The sequence below is a fragment of the Ixodes scapularis genome, unplaced genomic scaffold, assembly GCF_016920785.2.
Source record: "Ixodes scapularis isolate PalLabHiFi unplaced genomic scaffold, ASM1692078v2 PGA_scaffold1__304_contigs__length_218370807, whole genome shotgun sequence".
NCBI lineage: Eukaryota > Metazoa > Arthropoda > Arachnida > Ixodida > Ixodidae > Ixodes > Ixodes scapularis.
In genome coordinates, this window is record NW_024609846.1 from 163496212 (window position 1) to 163516290 (window position 20079).

Here is a 20079-nt window from a genome sequence, read left to right on the forward strand (position 1 = left end):
CAACATGACAATTCCAACGTACGTCTGAGGTGAATATTTAATCTCATAACCTGTAAAAATGTTAGTTAAGGTAGGCCGTCCGGAAGTTAATTTTTTTTTAATGAATAAAGATATGTTAACGTTCAGATTCATTTGACACTCAGAGAACCAGTCATTTATTAATTGAACTGGGTTATTCAGAACTATATGATCATCAGATGAGTTCATCTTCAGGTATATTATACATTCATCGGCGAATATACAAATATTTGCAAGAATGTTGTTAGTTATATTATTTGTGAATGGAAGGAAGATGACTGGGCCAAGGACAGAGAGCCCTAGCTGTGGGACACCAGACATAACTTAGAAAAGACGCTTCAAACTTTAGTTTTAGGTATAATAGGTGAGAAAACAGGGTAAAGGTCTTGGCAATATTTCCCTCTTTATTTTAAAAATTTATAATAACAAATGCACTTAAAAAAACTGAGCAGAGGTCAAAATGACACAGGTGGGTCATTCCATGTCAAACGTTCTAGGCGATGCGCTCGACCACCCTAGATTCCTAATAAAAAAAATGCATGGCCTTTTGCCGCATTCTTCGTAGCCATGCCCTAAACATTTTTGACGAAAAAAAAGATTTGATGGTGTGAGCGCAGTTTTAATTTTTAAAAATAGCGTGAAACTAGGTTCACTCTATAATTTTTGAGAATTAGATTTTTTATGAAACACCCAACATCATTTTCTTAAATCTGCATGGCTTTCGACTTGCGGTATGGTTGGGCTTTTGCAGTTTTGTTCAATTTAAATATTCTTAAAAATACAATTTTTTTTAAAGTTTAGCATTTTTGGTAGTTTATTAAAAATATCCGATTGCTCCGGGGATTTGATCGAACTTTCTACTGGCTGCCCAGCAGGTATATAATATATAAAAAAATGTTTAAAGCAATCAATTAAATATCTCGCAGTAAAAAATCCTGAAGTTACCAAAAAGTGTGTTTTAACGGATAAACTGCCGTTTATTTCACCCTGAGGTGATCCAAGTAAAAATGCAAAATATGGTGGGCTTAGAAGAACAATCGATTGTCTTTTGATTCTGAAAGTTTTATTTAAAGCGAGAGAACAATTTTTGAAGTTCAACTCTCGCACCGCAACTCGGCGTCGGTTCTTAACGCCTCTTCGCCGCACAGCACGCCACCGGCGACGATAGCTGACACGATTAGGTCCAAAGAAAGAGTGGAGTTTAGTGCCGCTTCCCCTTGTCCGTCTTTTCAGATGCAAGGGAAGATACGGTGGGCATCGTGTTGATAATCGGAGGTGCCGCCAGTACGTAGCCGTAGCAGGCCCGTTGTGCCCTTTGTATCCGAGGGCGGCTCCTCACACTCCGAAACGCGATGCCTAATCGACGGGCGGCATCAGCTGCCCTGGACTTCTCCTAAAAGGCAAACGCGACAATATCGCCGCGAAATCTAGCCGTCATGCACACTGCGATTAAAAGCGGAACTATTCAGCGACGCAATAATTTGCCGTTTCAAAGCCGATTTAAACACAAACGAGGCCTGAGCCTCCAACGGTGCATTCGTTAACACCACATCGCCTCATCGTTTGAGATTGCCCGTTCACGGAGCTTTTGTGTTGCTGTTTTAAATAATGTCCTGACGTTGACAATAGAGTGATTGCAATTTTTATGTAAGAAAGAGCAAGCTTACTGGTGGATGCTCTGACCCGGCAGCGCTGAGCACCTGCTGATGTAAAAACACTGGAAGACTACAGGAGGACACCGCCGCGCAAAACAGTCAAAACAGGAAAATCCATAAAGCAACAAGAGTGGAAAAAAGCTTCTTCCCACCAAGATATTCCCGACAACTCGAAGTCCTGCTGTCTACCTGCGTGTGCAAACCGTGACACCGTCGCGCGCTTTGCCAGGCTCGACGGTGGCGTGCTGTGCAGAGAAGAGGCGCAAGAAACGACGCCAGGTTGCGGCGCGAGAGCTCAACTTCAAGATGTTTTTTTTTTTCCTCTTTAGAACAAACTTATTTTATTTAAACTTTCAAGAACAAAAGGCAATAAACTCTTCCGTAAAAATCACCACGTTTCGTATTTTCTTTGGGCCACCTCAAGGCAGAATTGACGGCTCTTGCAAAGGCAAAACGCAATCTTGCACAAATTTAGTTGTTTTTCTGCATGATAATTAGTTGTACAGCCTGAAACCCTTTTTTTTTTCTTTCGTGCAGTATACCTACAGGGCTGTCAATAAGAATTTTACAGTCACCTGCAGCAGCGAGATAGTTTGTAAGAAAACTATCAAAAATATTAAAATATTACATATTCCTTATATTTTAATTGCTCCAAACCAATATTCATGGTGCTTATTACTTAGCAATCCAAATACCACGTGGTTTATAGGCAAACATATTTCACCCTTCCATAAATATATCTTACTTCTCATGGAGACGTAAAATATATTTATGGAGAAGTCCACGTCGCCTGACACATTGAGAAGTCCACGTCAGCTGCTGCCGCCCGTCGATTAGGCATCGCGTTTCGGAGTGTGAGGAGCCGCCCTCGGATACAAAGGGCACAACGGGCCTGCTACGGCTACGTACTGGCGGCACCTCCAATTATCAACACGATGCCCGCCGTTTCTTCCCTTGTAGCTGAAAAAACGAACAAGGGGAAGCGGGCAGTAAACGCCGTTCTTTCTTTGGACCTAATCGTGTCCGCAATCGTCGCCGGTGGCGCGCTGTGCGGCGAAGAGGCGTTAAAGGGGTACTTTACCGATTTTTTGAGCTACCTCAACTAACTATATTTTCTGACTTCCCGGCCTTTACTCTCTCCGGTATGCTATTTAGAATCGCGAAATTCATAATAGGTATTGTGAAATCGGCAAATGAAAATGACGCAAAAACCAACATTCAAATATACGCGCACTTTTCAGTGCCGTGACGTCAGTGGCAGGCAGGCTTGCCAGTCGAGCAAGCAGCCAAAAAATAGAATATGCCAATCATTTGTTCCGTGCTAGAGCTCGGGTACTGCAGCGAGCTTCCCAAGCATTCATTTGACACCATGAAACTGCTTCGAATCAGTTTAAAACTAAATCTACAGCCCAAAGAGTGAACCCCTGCCTTCCACTGACGTCACTTTCTCATTGTTGCCAGTAGAGACTTCGAGCTTGAAGAATACGGTGAGGACCAAAACTGTAAATTCAATAACTTCGCAAAAAAACAATATTTTGACCTAATATTTGGGATACTATTTTCACGATGTTTTTTGGTTAGTTTAGCAAAATTTCAAGCAAATCGGAGACAATGAAAAAACCAGTGGAGTACCCCTTTAAGAAGCGACGCCGGGTTGTGGTGCGAGAGTTCAACTTAAAAAATTGTTTTCTCGCTTTAAACAAAAATTGCATTGATCAAACTTTTAGAATCAAAAGACAATCGATTGTTCTTCTAAACCCACCATATTTTGTATTTTTACTTGTACCCCCTCAGGGTGAAATAAAGGGCTGTTTATCTGTCAAAACGCACTTTTTGGTAACTTCACGATTTTTTTTACTGAGAGATATTTAAGTGATTGGTTTAAACATTTTTTATATATTATACACCTGCTGCGCAGCCAGTAAAATATTCTATTAAATCCCAGGAGCAATCGGATATGTTTAATAAACTACCAAAAATGCTAAACTTCTGAAAAAAATGTATTTAAAAAAAATATTTAAATTGAACAAAACTGCAAAAGCCCAAACACATCGCAAGTCGAAAGCCATGCAGATTTAAGAAAACAAATATTGTTGGGTGTTTTATAAAACTGATTTTTCATAAATTATCGAGTTATACCTAGATTCACGCAATTTTTAAAACTTAAAACTGCGCTCACGCCATCAAAACAATTTTTTCGTCAAATATATTTAGGGCATGGTTACGGACAATGCGGCAAAAGGCAATGATTTTTTTTAGAAATTAAAAGTAGTGGAGCGCTACGTCTGGGACGTTTGACATGGAATGAACCAGGTGTTACCTCTAACTGTCTGGAGAAAGACTGCTCAGAGTTGAACAGCTTGCAAAGAAAATGGCCAACGAGGCTGGGGTTTTGGGTGACCTTTTTCTTATAAGACACCAAACGCCTCAGCAAGCAAAGTTACCCCAGGGATTGTGCTTCTTTTTTTTTTCAGATGAATCCACACAGGTAATACAACCCACGCCCTAGTAGAACTGCGATAGTGTAGACAGCCCATATCGTTGCAGACAGATTGAGAGGAAGTAAATTCGCCGCAACAGACAGTGCAATTTGAATCTAACAAGAGAAAGCAAGCTAAATCCCAGTTGCTTAGTAGAAACTGAAGCTCAACATAGCAAGATGGGTGCATGATATGTCAAGCAGAGCCCAACAGAACTTGAGGTATCTATAAATACGAGGTTGACGGTTCGTGCACCACTTCAAATATGTAAAAGTTAAAAAGCTTTTAAAGGATAAAAGGACAATCATCAGGAATGAGGCGGGGGTACAAAATCCTGATAAACTGGAACAACTGGGATTGATGTGACAGAAGCCGCCATTGGTGGTTCTGAAATAAACGGCTGTTCAACACGACTCTGACCTTTACTCCGTTCAAAAGGTGAGCAAAATTAACAAAAAATATGATCAATTAAAAAAAAGATATTTTAAGCTTGTCAAAAACAAGTGTGCCTACAGACGTCACTCGAGAACAAGAAATGGCATTTAAAAGTTACGCTCCAGTAGATAAAAGCGATTAATGTTTCTCTATTCTTTACGTTCTCTATATCCTAAAAAGGAACTATGGTAGATTCAGTTACCTCTGAGCGTATCCTGTGGAAAACAGAGGGAACGTTTTGCATATAATAATCATGCACTTAGTCCTACAATGGGAAATGGCAAAAAAATGTTGGTTTATTAGGTCTGCTCATTTGTAGTTGGCACAAACTGATTTTACAATGTAGACATTTGGAGGTTCAAATTATGATTTCCATGAAGCTCATATATTTGCCTTCGAATAAATTGACGAACCCTTTGCAGTGCTCACAATAAGGCCGAAAGCGAGTTAGCACCCTATTTTTTTATAATTATGGTTTATTTTTGGAGAGCGCCTGGGGTAATCGAAACACTGTAAGCATAGAAATTCAGTACTAGACCAAATAAATATATGAGAGGATATATTTTGATCAGTATATCAAAAATGTAATGGAGGACTGCTTCTAAAAAAATGCTTGTTGATATTGATTTTTTTATTCATTAACACCGTTAGATGAGCTACCGACGATTCCTATTTCAGTTGATATCACTAATTAATACTGGTAACATGTAATTAACCAGAAATAATACAATATTATCTAACGTAGAGCGCAAAAAAAGCAGGATTCTGTGGGCACGCCATACCCAAGTAGGCGGTCAGACATACCTGTCCAGATGATGACAGATGATAAGCATGTCCAAGGCCTCGTCCACTGTGTTCTTTGTGTAGGGCCGAGTGGGGTTGGTGGACGAGGGAATGACGTTGGGCTCTCCGCAGACGGCGATGATGTCGGGCGCATGACCCCCGCCGGCGCCCTCGGCGTGGTACGCGTGAATGCAGCGGCCGGCGAAAGCCTCCAGCGTCTGCTCCAGGCAACCGGACTCGTTCAGCGTGTCCGTGTGGATCAGCGCCTGCGCAAGAATGAGCGATAGGGGCGCGATACAAATACACTCGCAGTGGACCGGAGCTATCCACAGCTAGTGAATGCCACTCACTTTTGCTTTCGCTTTATTGCAGAGTTAAGGCTGACCCGCACAAATGCATACACAAGGTATCGAGTGCACTGTGCTCGTTTGCAAAAGCTTACGGCGGCAGAACACAAATAACAAATTAGTACACTGGCGCCATCTTTCAGGCAGCCCTGGAGATGGGTATGACTATAAACTGCAGGTGTTGCAACATTTGAGATAGCAAATGCACCTCTATTGGACACGCCGACTTGCAGAGTCGGCGGGCTAGGTCTTCTTATTTGTTTGTGAGAGAGCTTGACAACAGATTTCTTTTTCCTAAGATACCAAACAGACATGTTCCTACGAGGTCCGTTTAGATAATATCATGAATGCGTGTTCGGTCCACATTTTTCCTTGCTTGATTTCTATGTAACTGCCAAGTGTGTTCAAGAAAAAAAAATCGCACAAAAAAGATTTGAGACAACATTTATTTTTTGAGACAAACACTCAAGGACTGCATCGGAGCTACAACCCCTTTTGGCGTTTTTCGATTTTTGACAAGCTGGACGGCATGCACTAGGCAGAGTACAAATGATAGTAAACTCTAATTTTCAAGGACGTATATTTCTCAGAAAGAGTAAACTGTAAATTCTAGGTTTCATTAAGATATCTTCCGTTCCTTCCTCGAGAGCGCAAACGGAGATGTGTTTGTTTCTTCTTAGGGACTAGTGTTTGGAGTATATGCGTGAACGAAGCAGCGACCTATTGAACAAGCACAAAGCCGAGCTCGTCAAAAGACGGATGCATATTGATGCTTCCAACTATTGTGCCGGGAGTCTTAGAGTGCACTTAATGAACTTGATTAAAGTGCCGAATTTTTTTTTTTAATTAACATTCGGGCGCAAAAAAAAAAAAGTTAGGATAACTTTTTTTTATATAAAACGTGGGAGAAATATACCCTTTTCTTAAGCAAATCAAGCAACTGTGGTGGTCGTCATTGATTCGACACGAAGCGCGTGATGTAATCCGAGTCGTCGCCGAAAGCTGACACAGTCATCGAGTTCAATACCTGCTCAGAGTGCGCAATCAAGCAATGACGTACAGGTGATGGTGCGGACTTTTGAAAAGGCCTACTGAGGCCATGGACTGCGACAAAAATGTTGATCTGGAAGGTACATTTTTAGCCGCAGTATTTTTTACGGAGACAAGATACTCCAACATGTTTTAATGGGAAAACACGGGGATGTGGTGTAGATTACCATAACAAAATGTTTAAACATATTACTCTTTTTCCAATTGCGCATTGAATTTGTTGTATTTTTTCCTTGAGTTTCTTTGAGGCACTGTCAATAATTTCATTTATAAACTAGATCAACGAATTATATACTGGCGATGAAACCGCGTGTGAATGATATATGGAAAAATCGTCCAATGCTATACCTTAAACAGCCTACAAGACATTAAATAACAAATATAAAGTAGAAATGTCAGAGGAGTGAAATGTGCGCGTTTAGAAGCGCTATTTGTTTGACGAAGACAGTTTAATAAAACATTATTTAACGGGAAGAAAACCATTAGTGTATATTTAATAAAAAGGGATTGTTTTTTGTTTGCACAGGAAGTTGCGGAACGTTTCACCTTGGAACATGTTTGAAGCGCTGTTAATAGGTTTATTTAAAAACAAAATATGCAGACAATGGGCACTTATGTAGATAATATATTAAAAGAAATGTCCATACTATATTTTAAAAACACTGCGATAATAAATCATAAATATAAAATAAAAATGTCAAAGCAGCCAGGTGTGTACGATTTTTACGGGAGATTCATAGTTTCCAGATTTGCAAAACTTGTGGATATTAGCACTACAAACTACACTCTCTTTAAAATATATCAGTTTTCTACCATTTGTACTTTGTCTATTACAGGCCATGAAACTTACCAAAACAAACAAAACGCCAAAATAGGGCTAACGCTCCGATGCAGTTTTCTTGTTGTTTTTTGTTTTTGTTTTTTCTTGAGAAATACAATATTTCGCTGAACTGTTATTCCGTTCCCTAAAGACAATGCGGAATACCGTATAGACATATAAACAAAATAAAATAAAAAAAATATCGACCGGACACGCGTTTCTGATCTGCTCCAAACAGACACTACCTACTGTTGTTCAAAAGAGGCTGCGAAGTACGTCGCCCTTGTTCATTGTGTTGACGACCGAACACGTCAGTGTTTACGTTCACGTATATATTTGAAGAAAGTTGTATGTGCTGATATGTTTTAGCAGCACGGTTCTCGCTCGAATACCTTTCAGGTGATTCCCGTAAACGATTGACAAATTACCTTATTATTTTTTTTTCCTCACCCCTTCGTACCGAACTCTGTACAGTGAAGGACAAGGGCAGGATATCTTAAGACGTATAAAAAATGGTGGTCCCGTCCTGCACTCAACAGGTTTCTTTAAGTTTTACAGTCACACATTGCCGGTTTAAGCTTGGCTAGCTGAAAATGGATTGCCCATTATGTGGTCTGACAACTGCTTACTGTGCAAAAAGCAGGAGACAATTGAACATGTGTCCCTACACTCTTGGGAAGCAGGCTTCTTTTAGGAACTCCTCCGAAGAGCCTTTAAAAAGTACCTTCTTCTATTTCCCTATGGCATTCGCTTTTACCGGTTGAAGGGCAGGACACTGTAGCCTACGATACAATCATTCAGTTGGGCCTACACAGCTTATGGCGGTGCCGCGTGGCCGTGTGTCACGCTGATGTTGATGTACGTCCAGCGTACCAGTAGTATCTGTAGCATATTTGTTGTCTCAAATAATTCGAACAAGTGTGTGAGGCCCAGCAACCTTGTCGTGTGTGGTTGCCATTCCTCGAAGAGCTGCTCACAGTATACGAGTTTTAACATTTTTACCGCCAGCCATATAAAGTAAAGCTGAATAAAAGGTTAAAAAAGCGCGAACAAACGAGGACAATAAAGAAACACGGACGACAGGACAGGCGCTTCACTCTCAACTGGTTTTTATTAACACCATTGTCGCCTATATATACACACTGCCCAAACCACATCGAATTCAATCGCGACAATCAGAGCCAACCTTCCAGAAACACCATCTCACTCTGGAGCAAATACAAAGACGGAGCGCTGACGCAATTGTTTTCTTTCTTTTTTATGTAGAATGCCTCTATAATCTCTCTTTCCGTTTTTTCCTTTGCCTTTCTTAAAAAATTTGTGCCAGTCAGGTCAGGTTTACATCCACATCGCCTACAATGGTCAGCGAGATGGCCCCCCGCGTTGTTAAAGCGTTTTAGACTTTCACCTTGAGCGTGTTCCAAAACTGCTTGTCACTGTGAAAAAGAAGGAAAAAAGGTTGCGTGAAGGAGTTGGCAGCGCACGCGGCTGCCACGCGGAGGAACGGGGATCGATCACCGGCTGGGTTCGGATATTGATTTTAGTAATCTGTACTCTCCTGGAAGGTTCCAACACGTTCTCTGCAGTCATCGGGTGTTCTGGTTCCAAACATTTCTGAGCGTACCCCGTGTATGAAAGCGGTTGTAACGCGCTGCTTCGAGACAATCGCACTTCCGTTGCTGACGCAAGATGCGTAGTACTCTTCTCATTAGTTTGTGGGCACACATTTCACTCATTAAACGTTTAGTTTCAGCTCTATATTCATTTTCTTTCTTATCAGTGACATTCAAGTGGAGGTGCGGAGTAACGTTTGTCCCCACGCAATGTACCGACGAAGACGACGACGAAAACCCTCGGTGAGGACTAGAAATACAAGTGAACAAAGACGGGAGGAATGACGGACGATAACCAGCAACTACCAAAAGCCACGTCAGGCGTCAGCGAGCTGTGACGAATAAAGGTGAACCACGACGACGACTTACGGTGACGATCTACGACGACGATATACGACGATGATCTGCGACGCCGGCCTACAACACCGTCCTACGACGACGACCTTCGACGACGGCCTTCGACGACGGCCTTCGACAACGATCTACGGCGACAGCCTATGACGATAGCGTACAACAGCAGCCTACGACGGTGAACGACGACGACAACGAAGGCGACAATAAGGGCCAACGACGAAAAACAATACTGAAGGCGAAAACTAGAAGAACTTGTCAAGGCAAGTACCCGACTGACTGTGACCATGATGAACTGTGAGAATATCAAGACACTCTGTTGCGGGGTTTAAATATACCGGGTGTTCATTTTTAATTCGAACAGATTTTAAAAAAAAGCCGTGAAAGTTACACTTATGCTGCTTGCGGAGGTGAGTTATACGGCCAGGGGGACATATTATAGAGGGCTAATCGTAACGATCAGTTGGCTAATTAACTAAAATTCGATAAGCAACTTTTTAAATAATGAAAGTAGGCATATGGTTCCAATTAGAAATTGGCTCAGCGTCATCGAAAAGTACTAAATTAGTCATTTTCAGAAAGACTTTGAGCACGTGAGCAGCGTAGTAGTGCACTAAAGTTACCACTCGTGGAGCAGGTACAAAGCTAGCGGTTGCGGTAAGGCGCCCGCGCGATTTTTCCGTCTCTTATCTAGCCCCAGCCTTGTACCTGCTCCACGAGTCGTAACTTTAGTGCAATACTACGCTTGTCACGCGCTCAACTTCCTTCTGAAAATGACTGATCTAGTGGTTTTCGGTGACGCTGCGCAAGTTTCTAATTGGAATCATATGTCTATTTTTACTAATTAAGAAGTTAATTAACGAATTTGAATTAATTAACCAACTGATCGTTACGATTAGCCCCCTATAATATGTCCCCCTGGCCGTATAACTCACCTACACAAACCGTATCCGTGCATCTTTTACGGATTCTTTAAAATAAATCTGTTCGAATTAAAAATGAACACCCTGTATATTTTTATTTCGACTGTGTTCGATAAGTAGCGGGCCACTGCTACTCAGAAGTGGTGTGTAATGCCACTTGCGTGGAGGAATTCATACGCGGCTGCCACGCTGATGAACGGGGATATAAACGAGCTGGGCTCGTATCTTAATTATATTAATATGAGCTGTTTTCGAAATGTCTAGCCCATGCATGGCTGTCATAAAGTGTTGCGGTTCGGAACATTCCTGAACGTACCACGCGTATAAATGCAGTGGTAACGCGCTGTTTCGAGACGGTTCCCTTCCGTCGCTGATGCAAGATGCGAGGTTATCTTCTCAGTTTGTAACCACAAGTTTACCTCACTGAACGTTTAGTTACAGCTCTGAATTAATCTTCTATTTTTGTTCGTGCCACTTTTACTCCAACTGTGCCCACATACCTGGATGTCGTAGTGGTCGGCGACTTGGAGACAGGCGTCGATGGCTGCTGGAGTAGATGCCCAATCCTCGTGAAGTTTCAGGCTGCGAGAAAGACGTGAGGTATGAAAGCCATGCGTCACGCAGTCCAAAGCATGCACTGCATTAAAGACCATCCGCGTCCCGAAGCACGATATACAGATACCCTGAGGAAAATCGACGCACGCGCACATTGTCTTCTTCAGGGCAGTTTAAATGTAAGCTCCTGCCGGCACATAGGTTATGCTTCCGTCTAGCGACAGGCCGCGCAACACCGTATTTATGTGTTTGTGTCTGTATGCAGGCAGCGTAAGCTTACGCTGCCTGCATGTTCATCTTACTACCCACAATAGAAAAAGAACAAGAATTGTTTGTTTTTTTGCTTGTTTTGTTTGTGTGTTCTGGCCTATCACGTTGCTGGCATTGCAGTAGGCGTGGCTGTGACCTAGGCTTCTGTATACTTCGCGTGCTTGTGTGGATCTGTGCAGTGTCATACATGATTATAGGAACGAGAAATCAATGCATGACTCCTGCTTATAACGATGGCTGACACGCGACCACAGTAAGGAGTGGCGTCCAGTTTCTGTTATAAATGGCACTACAGCACAGACACAATGACACTCAAGTTTGGTTATCACTCCTTTTATTGAATCTCAGAAAGTGCAGGAACCGTTCACTTTCTATACTACGCTCCAGCTTAAGTCTAGATACAGCCGACGCTAGGAGGTAATGGCACCAATCAACAAGCATCAAAAGCGTGTCACTAGGCCTTTTCTGTCTATGATTGGTTCACGGATGACAGAACACGTACAGAAACGTGACGATCACCATGATGGTGCCTTTTGACGCTGTCTGCTTGATTCAATCAGCTCGTAGCACCGGCTACGTCTTGACTTAAGATGAATGATATATAAAATGCTTTGTTTCATCTAACGCTAGAGTACAGGCAGTACACGAGCAGATTGGCAAATCAAGCTGCGCCAACCAGTTTCCGATGCAAAGCCTTGCGACGTTATCGACCCGTTTCGTGAGTGTGTTTCCATCGACTGCACAAATTAACTGCAGTTGTGGAACAATGGCTTGGCGCTTTACATATGTGCTTTGTGTTTATATATGTTCTGACCTTACGTGGCTTCCACCCGCCCTTTTCCCAATACCCAGACGACCCTATATGTACAGGAGAATTTTGAACCATCTCAACCCCCCAAACGCACCCCAAATCCTATACATCCGAAGCATCTACGAGGAATGCAATGCGAGCTTGTGCGTATTATACATAATTGTCAGCTGAAGGGCTCCAGCCGGTTCAGACACTTTGACGTCATCAAGCATACGTGGTCCGTGCGAGGCTCATATAGCCGCTTGGACCGAGTGTACATTCCCGCGAGCTTCCCCCTGGCGGTCACCCACTGCGAGGTCCTGCCTCTCCCTGCTCACACGCAGTACGTTTCAGACTACCGCGATCTTACTGCGACACTGGCGGTTCAGGAGTGTCATTCAGGATGCAGCACCTTTGTGGCGCAGAGGTGTGGTCCTATTTCAAGAGGCCACTGCCACTCCAGAGTTGCGGAGCGCTTTGCGGAGACGATATGTTGGTAGCGCCTTTGCGCTGTCCGGCGGGATAGCTTGAAAACCACTTTGCAGTCCCTGGTAGCGTCTACTGTCAGGCAGCGCAAGCTAGCACAAACTGCACTTTTTAACAATATAATCATGCGCATGCGCATTTTGCAGAATGACGGTTCGGAAACTATGCTTATGCAAGAGCCCAGCTGTGCTCCGGACACGTTACAGCCACCTGCTTGCTCCCTTACAACTCACGAACAGCCAGTGTCCACTTTGTGAGGGGTACTCCCGTGAACGATTCCGAGGTACTACGCTACCTCCGCGTGTTCGCACAAAGAGGCGTGACCCCACGCGGGGGACGGCCGGTACCTTGCCCTTTGGCCGCGAGTCCTTTAGGCAGGAGGACTTCGAGAACCTGTTTCGGGGCTACTTTTCTCGTATGTTATCTTCCAAGCAAGGAGGGGCTATGAGCCGCTTGCCTTCCACCGTGCGGCAGTTTTGTGGCGACCTTTCAGGGGTCCCGGCTAAAATGAACGAGATTCTTCTGCGTCCTACTACACGTCTGAAGGTCTCGGTCGCTTTGCATTTCACGAAGGCCGGCTCCGCCACGGGCCTTGGGGTTTTGCCGACTGAACTTTATTGTAAGTTCTGGGACGTTCGGGGGAACGCGCTTGTAAATGTTAATACATTTTTCAGTACTGGTTGTATGCCCGCTTTCTTCAAGCAAGGGAGAGTCATTTTTATCAAAAAGAATTCCGATTTCTTGCCTGGCCCTCAAGCTTGGCGGCCCATCACGTTACTAAACGCCGATTATATGATCCAGCATCGCTACTTTTTTTAGGTGAAGAGCTGAAGCGCTGTATTTTTATAGCTAGCTATATATAGCACGTAGCTATATATTTTTTCAGTAATCACCAGCCGCTTTCAAACGGGCAGAGTTCTAGAACACACAATTTGTCTTGCCTGTCGTTGACACGGGACTTCTTGGCATATGCTTAGTTACGACAGATAGCTAGCGCATTCATTTCACTCGATCAAGCCTAGGCTTTTGATAAGTTAGAACATCGCTATCTTTTCAGAGTTTTGGCGGCCTTTGGTTTCTCTACTCATTTTGTAGATTTCCTTCAAAGTTTGTACTGAGATCAGAGTGACGAACCGAAACCAAACCGAACTGAAAACCGGAGCCTAAGCGTTATTTTTAGCCGAACCGAAACTCAAGCGAAACGAAATCTTTGCCGCCCTCTTGGAACCAAACAGGAACTGAACCGGAAATAAATATAACGGTAACCGGTTCAAAACGGTCCATATAAGTTTTTGTTGTTGTCATTATCACAACATGAATATTTGAGTATTAAAAATTGCTTGAGCTCTGTATTTCTATGTATTGATCATATCGTCATATAGAGGACTGCGATGTATAAGAAATTATGGTTTTTCGTGGAGATATTGTAGTGCCACTATGATTAATCCCGTGTCACGTGGTCACGTGACGTCATGGTGTCAAGGCATGCTGTCAAGTATTGTCACGTCACGTAACCTCGTGACGTAACGCGACTCACTGCGTCAAACAATTTAAATTGAAAACGTCACTAGATCCATTACCGTTATTGACGCCGTAACGTCACGTGACACCGTGACGTAATCGGTCGGTTATGTCGGTCATGAATCTCCGTGCTCATGTTTCGGTTTCGGATTAGTTAGTTTTCTTGCCTTATTAAAAATATACGTGACTATGCAGCAGAATAATGATTCAGTAGTGTTCTGACACAATAAAACATCGCATGGAAAAAAAACTTGTCAGTGTTTTTTTTTTTTAATTTCACAGCCAAAACATGCGTAGCTAATACATTCGCGGTGACCTGGAAATGGACTGAAATATTATTGTTGCTTGATATACAGGGTGCTTCCTAAGTAAATCTTTTTTTTTCTTTTTTTTTTTTAAGGGAACGTAGATTACTGGGTGCTTAGCTCTGTGGCAAGATATTGAAAACGGCAGCCATCTAAAAATTAGAAAACATTTTTAATTCTTTGTATAACTTTCTATAGTCCGTTCACTGTTAAGCTGAAACTGCAGCGATTGCAAAGAGCACGAGGTGCTTGAGATCGCTGCTTTAAGGCGTTCTTCCGCAAAACGAGGGCTCCAGCTTGAAATACACCTAGCAAAGCCAGAAGCGCGGGCTAGCTCGGGCTTGTACCTTTGACTGTAGTCTCAGCTTAAGGATGAACAGAGTATAACAAGTTTTAATTTCCTACCAAAATTGTTTTGGTGGATAATAATTTGCTGAATTGAAGCTCGACGTCAACATGGTCAAACCCTGCAACAAAATATTGATTACAAAATTGGTAGTGGGCTCTATTGGGCGAGCCCGTGCTAAGGAATGTCTTCGCCAAATTCAACGGCGAAATTCATCAGCTAAGCTCTGCCGGGAAATGTATCTGCTAAATTTAACGGGGAAATGCTCCGCGTGACGTCACGGTGTTACGTAATGTCGCAGTGTTATATGACACTGTGACTGATTCCTATAGCATCCTCCATCATCCGCACCGGTGCGCACCATTGCACAGAGGTGCGCCCCGTCGTCTTCAATCAAGTGCACCGGTGCGCACCGGACGTCCTCGAGCAACGTAGCGCACCCTCCCGGTGCGGCTTTTCGTTGCTCCAATGCGCACTGTGCGCCGGGGTGCGGTCCCATCAGGCATTGCGGCCAGGAGCGGGAATCAGTGGCGTACCAAGTTGTTTTGAGTCGGGGGTGGGGGGGGGAGGGGGGGGGGGGGGGGGCAAGCCAGACCTCCCCTGAACGTCTAAGTCTTCCTCGTGTCGAATAAAATCTCCCTCACACATTTTACAGTGATTAGGAATGGCGTATCTATAAACTGTTAAATCCCCTACGACGGAGACAGTGCCCGACGTGCAGCGTGCCAGAGCAGGCACCAGCGGTCCACGTCTCCTCGCCAGGACCAGTCAGGCCATCACGGCCGCTAGGTATCTATGTCTAGACGGCGGATCTCATATTCTTCATGTTAACTTACTTGGTGAGTTTAGCAAACAACTCACAATTGTGAATTTATTAACGCTCATCAAAGCCACTCCATAGTGTTTTCATTCATTTTTTAGGTTGTTTGTTTGTGCACGTTGGATTCAGAGCCCTACGTACTGGCAAACGTGGGCCACACTCGTTACATAAGTGCCTGATCGCAACTTTCTTAAAAAAAAAAAAAAGATTGTTTGTGAAGTTGTGCCTGCGTATTAGGCGCAAAGTAAGTTTGTATGCAAGACCCGAAGATGAAGTAATGCGATGCCAGCGGACGCTGCCTCTATTTTCATGGAGTGCTGGGTTGCATTTCTCGCTCGACGCTCAAACAAATCGACAAGAGGTTCCTAAAAAAATAAAAAAAAAGCTTTCTTGAATGCTGTCCACTTTGCGTGTAGCCTTCAATATAAAAAATACCTGCATGTCTACTTACCCGCAAAACACTCAAAGGACCAATCCCTGCGATCTGCGAAATCTGCTCAGCGAATGATGAGGCGGAACATCCGTTTAGAACTCAAAGTGAAGTCTGCGCTGTGGCATTACGCAATGCAAGCATGACCCTTTGCATTAGCGTAATGCCACAGCGGAGACTTTATTTTTAGGTCTAAACAGATGCTCCGCCTCATGATTCGCTGAGCTGATTTCGTAAATCGCAGAGATTGGCTGTTGGAGTGTTTTGCGGGTGTAGACTCCAACTTTAGAGTGTACTCTATACTTTGTCTCATCTTACGATGGACTAAAGGCCAAAGCCACGGACGGCCAGGTCCAATCACGTTCCACGCTACACTTGACTATGACATGCCTAGCATTGATTAGGGGTGGGCGAACAATGCTCACAACCCAAAAACGCTGCATCATTTCTATAGCTTCGACACTGCAAACAGCTTTTTTTTTTTTGCAATGTAAAATTGTTGAGTCACTCAGTTCTATTTCGATTCGAACCACTGTCCTCCAATCCCAATCAGTGATCCGAGACGCGGGCACTGATACGTGCATCAAAGCGCAATACGCAATTTCTAAGTGAATCGTGATTGGATCTGGCGGTCCGTAGCCTTTGCCTTTAGTCTATCGTAGGGTGAGACGAAGTATAGCAACAAGCTTTTTGCCAACAAGGCAATGAAAAGTGAAACCACGCCATTCCTCTTCGTGACCAACTGGGTCCCATAATGCAACGTGGACAGTCGCAACGTGCAGGGATTTACAAAACCAGCCTGACTGAAACTCTGGGAAAGCTTCTTAATAAAGGTAATTGCCGTACAAGTCTATACTCAATTACACTTTATCTTGGAAGAACGTCCAGCTTCTACTTCGCTCATGCTAAGCAGTAGCAGCATAGCCGCCGACCTACAATTTATAGAGAGAAACTCCACCGCGTTACCCTTCCTATTAAAATATATGAACAGATTTAGTCAAAAGTGCTCAGTTCACCCAGCCTGCAGTCGTAGATAAATGAAACAACATCCTAATAATATAAATAAATCGGTACTACCGAAGGTGATCGCGCCTATAATCTGATGCAGGTTAAGTAAACCAGTAGGAAGCGGCTCCCAGAACGTCGCTTCCGCTCTTGCCATTTAAGAAGAGCGAACGCTAAAGGAGTGCCGTAAAAGGAGGTGAGCCACTCGCATTCTTTTCTGCGTTCGCTCTGCTAAAGTGGATAGAGTGAATGACTTTGCAGCATACCCGTGTATAGAGAAAGTTTGGCCAATGGGAGGCGTGGGCAGAGCCAGGGCGTGCTCCAGGCGCAGAAAGAGGGCTTGGCATGCTCCCTTGGCCGCCCAGAAGCCGAGAAGAATCCGCTAGTGGTGGTGCGCGTAAGAGTCAAATGTAGTAACCCTTCATGGTTTAGAATAGGGTGCACGTGGCGTTTCGATCATGATCGAAACGTCACGTGTGCCGCTCGAACTCGGTTTTGCTCGCACAGAGTGTGACCACTCGGACGGCAGATTCCCGGCCCTCGGCGCCCGACGAACGGATGATGTCGATCGTTCCGCTAGTCGTACTCTTCCACCACGATTTTGGATGACCTTGATTGAAACATCACGAGCACCATATTTTCAGTCACCGAGAGTTACTCCGAAGCACTTATTAAGTTTGTTTCTCGCAACCCCCGCCAGGGTATTATTTCGGGGTTCTGGTTGGCCACATTCGAATTAGTGAAGACGGCTTGGAACACGCCCAGTCCGCTTTCGGCCGATGGCGCCTCCTAATTTTCTCCCATACGTCACAATGAATAACGAGACTCTCTACATATACGGCTATGCTTTGCAAGAGGATCCTGTTCTCCTTTTCATAACCTGTAACAGAGCACATAGGCGAAGAATGTAGTGACATCATACGGTACTTGTGCAAGCGCGCAGTAGCGCGCCTGCAGAGAAAAACTAGAAGCGCTAAACAAATACTACTGTTCGGAGAATATAAAAAAAAATATTCGAAACTTAATAAATAGCTATTGTGTTTTGTCAGCAAATAAAAAAAGAATTTAAGAAAACGAGTACTTGCACCAGTTGACGCAGAACGATTATCTGGACACTTGGTGCTTTGTGATCGTGCGAATTGGTGATGCAGTGCTAAAACATATTACGGTTAATGTTCTAGTTCAAGGCCAGTGCTCGTGACTCACCCCATAGCCCCAGCTTCCACTTGGGATACGAGTTCCGGAGCGAGCCCCTGCGTGTAAGACGTGTTTCCCTTGCCTGAATTGGCAAGAGGGCCAAAGGTAAATGGATGTTGATACTTACTTCAACGGGAAAAGCAAGAAGTAGAGAGAACTGTAACTAAACTCTCCTATTTCAGAAGAAAGGAGAGCATGAATTTTTATCCTTTACTTCTTTTCACCAAGTGAGTGGTGGTTACACTGCATTTATTTTTCTTGAAAAAATTGAGTGATGTTAGACCGCTCTGAATAATTGTCGCGTTGAATTGCACCACAGTAATCAAACTTGTGTCTACGTGATACAAATTTCAACGAATTACGCACCTGTGAAGCCGAAATTTAGTGGCATATTGTCCGTGCTTTGCATCATGTTCCTAGAACCAAAGCGAGAACACAAATTTCAGTCAAATACTTGAATGAAGCATGCTAATGAAAAGCATTTTGAACGAGCATCTTCAGTTATTTTTTGGAATCAGTCATTTGCTGCAAAACAAAAGACAAATTTATCGTGTTCCTTTAAAAGGAGTATTCCGCCCTTTTTTTCACGGTCACGTCTGTGCCCCAAAATTGGCTCAACATGCCAGTACGGTCCAGCACAAAAACGAAATATCGCGTAAACAATAACGTTTTGCGAAGGTATAAAATTCCATGTTTTGGCCCTCATCGTGTTTCTTCTTTTTCAAGATGAAAGTATCTACTAAGCTCGGGGACAACTTTCTGGGGCAATGAAGAGAAAACGGGAAACGGGGGGGGGGGGGGGGGGGGGGGGGGGGGGGCGCACGGATCTGTATTGTCGCGTCCAAGTAGCTCCTGACTTTTTGGGTTTCAGTTTCAGTTAGGGGTCTGGTGTGACTGACACGCATTTGCTGCAGCCCATATTTTCGTACAATGATCGCGGCTACGAGCGCTGTACCGCGATTGCCGAGCATGCAGGCACGTCCGCGTCTATTTCACTACGTTTCGCAGGTTTCTACACACAAGCCAACGTTTTTGCTGAAGCGCTCAGACCGAATTACAGGATAAATTACACCAACAAGGCGTGACGTTGGGCTAATTTGTTCATGATGCACACTTAAAGAAAGCGCAAAAAAAAAAAAAACAACAAACAAAAAACAAGGGACAAGAACAAGAAGTGAATGAACACAACGCAGCGTTGTGTTCGTCTAACTTCTCGTTCTTGTCCCTTTTTTTTTTTTTTTGGCGCTGTTTCCAAGTTTGCATAAATTCCACCATGGTAAATCTCATCAAATTCGATTTGTCTTGCGGCCGACGAAGATGTGCGGCGTCGGTTTAAGAAATGGCTTGAAATTCATCAGGGCTACAGTTTTAAAGGCTTTGATGTATAAACTCTCCTTGTGCTGAAAAATTATAACGCAGGCGTGATACACCGAAATAAGATCACGCACGCGCTATACGGCACAAAGTAAAATTCGATTTGGATAGTGTTCTGTTGCCGCACTCCCTAGGGGGAGCGGGGGGAATTGGTGGAACATTTCATCTCTGACCACGTGTAGCGCAAGTTCGAACTACAGGATCCAAGGATCATAGCCTCAATCCCAACGCCTGCTCGCTTACGCGGGTGAGCTCGCTAACCAAAAGGTATACGGCAACAATGAAGAGTCCCCATTTCCTGTGTCTTACTTGTGCGTACCCGTTGCAAAAGCCTAGCCTGGCTCGTTTTGACAAATGATGATTGCCAAACTTCGCGAAACCCCTATAGACCGTTCCATTAGGGTAATAGCAGAGAAGGTAAAAGAAAATAAATGCACTCCCCCTCTCACCCCATATGACGTCCGCTCCGCCGAGTGGGCTGTAGCTAGCGTCCGGTTGGCGTGCA

The 20079-nt window shown here is 43.8% G+C and overlaps 1 protein-coding gene across 4 annotated transcripts in view; it reads right to left on the minus strand.

Annotated features, from left to right (window-relative positions):
- The window catches only part of LOC8051728 (urease subunit alpha), a 286808-nt gene that overhangs the window by 59455 nt on the left and 207274 nt on the right, over positions 1-20079 (minus strand). For 2 of the 4 annotated variants that reach the window (XM_042290983.1, XM_042290986.1), the window contains 4 exons: positions 18567-18616; positions 18210-18282; positions 10976-11057; positions 5393-5637 (listed from right to left, as the gene is read on the minus strand). In XM_042290983.1, coding sequence (XP_042146917.1) covers positions 5393-5637; positions 10976-11057; positions 18210-18282; positions 18567-18616 — 450 coding nt within the window. The remainder of the gene's footprint in view (positions 1-5392; positions 5638-10975; positions 11058-18209; positions 18283-18566; positions 18617-20079) is intronic. The other 2 variants (XM_042290985.1, XM_042290984.1) reach the window with 2 other exon arrangements.